At 54.0% G+C, this 352-nt stretch overlaps 1 protein-coding gene across 1 annotated transcript in view; it reads right to left on the bottom strand.

Moving 5' to 3' along the window:
* Window positions 1–311: 311 nt before the first annotated feature.
* DQ04_05021000 (Flagellar Associated Protein) overlaps window positions 312–352 on the bottom strand; it is a gene marked incomplete at both ends in the record, with an annotated part of 732 nt that continues 691 nt past the window's right edge. The window contains one exon of the mRNA XM_009313926.1: window positions 312–352. This exon is cut by the window's right edge and continues 691 nt beyond it. Within this exon, the coding sequence (XP_009312201.1) occupies window positions 312–352 (41 nt within the window).

A 352-nucleotide genomic window follows, 5' to 3' on the forward strand; every position in this document is an offset into this window, starting at 1 on the left:
TCTCTTTCTACTCGGGCCAGGCCCTCACAACAGCCCTTCCTGTTTTCATCGTCCTTCCCCCAGCCGCACTGCCTCTCTCACTCTCACCGCCCACCTCGCGAGAGGGCCGCATGATTGGGGCGCGGCAGCACCTCCCACCCCAGGAGCGAAAACAGCAGGAACCGAAGGAGACGCCAAGGAGTGGGGGAGGAGAGAAAGCAAAGGAAGAAACCCAAAAAAAAAATCTGAACATGGTAAAGGGGTGCGATTCTTTTTTTTTTTGTGTTTGATTTTTGTTTCTGTTTTCTTTTCCCTTATGGCTCTAGCAACCGTCACGCCGCCGTTCTAAACCACCTCAACCGGCTGCTGCTGC

This window comes from Trypanosoma grayi (assembly GCF_000691245.1).
Source record: "Trypanosoma grayi strain ANR4 Tgr_502_V1, whole genome shotgun sequence".
In the NCBI taxonomy this organism is placed as follows: domain Eukaryota; phylum Euglenozoa; class Kinetoplastea; order Trypanosomatida; family Trypanosomatidae; genus Trypanosoma; species Trypanosoma grayi.